Source organism: Nicotiana sylvestris, chromosome 7 (genome assembly GCF_000393655.2).
Source record: "Nicotiana sylvestris chromosome 7, ASM39365v2, whole genome shotgun sequence".
Classification (NCBI taxonomy): domain Eukaryota; kingdom Viridiplantae; phylum Streptophyta; class Magnoliopsida; order Solanales; family Solanaceae; genus Nicotiana; species Nicotiana sylvestris.
The window spans coordinates 148,387,066-148,388,302 of record NC_091063.1 but is presented as its reverse complement, the minus strand read 5'-3'; the positions used below and the strand labels follow the sequence as shown (position 1 = coordinate 148,388,302).

General features: G+C 37.7%; 1 protein-coding gene across 1 annotated transcript; it reads right to left on the bottom strand.

The window, feature by feature from the left end:
* LOC104234270 (zinc finger protein 10) lies at positions 1 to 831 on the bottom strand. Its single transcript, XM_009787808.2, has one exon. It carries the CDS (start codon positions 829 to 831, stop codon positions 1 to 3), a length of 831 nt encoding a protein of 276 aa, XP_009786110.1.
* Positions 832 to 1,237: the final 406 nt, after the last annotated feature.

The window sequence follows — 1,237 nt, the reverse complement described above, 5'->3', positions numbered from 1 at the left end:
TCAAAGCCTCAGCTCAAGATCCAATTCCTCTATAGCACTAGGGATCCTTTCAAGTGCTTCTGATTGAGGACGACACCTTTCCATTGAACTTGTTTTAGGGAAGAGATTCGCAAATGGAGTATTATTTTCCTCATCAACTCTCCTTCTTTTGCAATTAGTAATTGCAACATGGTCTTGTTTAGCCCTAGAGTTAGAGTCTATGACTTCTAGATTCCTCTCTACTTTCTTGAAATCTATAGATTTCAACTTTTTCTCTTCATGATTTTTCACATTTGAGAGACAAGAATTTTTGTCAGCCACCAAGTTTGACCATGAAGGAGGGGATGACAACTTGTTCTTGCTTTGTTCTTGGACAATTGATGAAAAGGAAGAATGAGTTGCTAAGGTCTTTTGAGATGAAACCCTAATTGGCAAGGGATCAGAATAAGGTGACCTTAGAACTCCATGGTCAGAGTCAGAATTAGGGTGGTACATAAAGGTACAGATTTGATGAGAAGGGTATTGAACATGGCTATTATTGTGATGAGGAGGAATAAATACTTGATGTTGGTGATCACCACTTGGAATATTAGATGGAGGAGATTGCTTCATTCTAGCTCTATCCCTTCTATGAACATTCATATGACCACCTAGAGCTTGAGCTGACCTGAATTCTCTTCTACAAAAGCTACAAGTATAAGATCTTGGTGGCCATATACAACCTCCTAGAGCTCCAGCAGCATCTTCAGCAAACGCTTGCTCCTCCCACGAATCGCCATATGAAGAAGGATTATTTGATAATGTCATGTCATGTTTTCTCTTTGCACTCATCCAATATCTTGCTTGTTCCATTTCCCCTCACAATTTTAGAATCAAGGGATACACAGAGTTGGGATTGTCCTTGTTTGATCAAGATTTTGACGCGAAAAGAAAAAGCTACAAGAGAATAATATTGTTGGGAAGAGATGAAGACATTTGATGAAGGATATTGAGCCAAAAGTTGTTTAAGTTAGGGAAGAGGAAGGTGTAGTGGTGGGTACTCTAGAGACCATCTCATGCAGCTACTCTTTTGGTTTTTAGCAGTCTTCAAATAAGGAATAGTAGTAGAAGACCAATATTAATACTGTGCATTACTGAGATCGTTGAAGTTTTATACACTTGCGTTAGAAGTATAAATTTTTTTAAATTATTACTATAATTATTTTTTATACCTTCCGCGAAAAACTTAAATCCCTACCGTAACAACAATCTCTTGTAC

Excerpts from the sequence above, each read along its gene's own strand:
- LOC104234270 (XM_009787808.2), bottom strand. The coding sequence starts at position 831 with ATGGAACAAGCAAGATATTGGATGAGTGCAAAGAGAAAACATGACATG.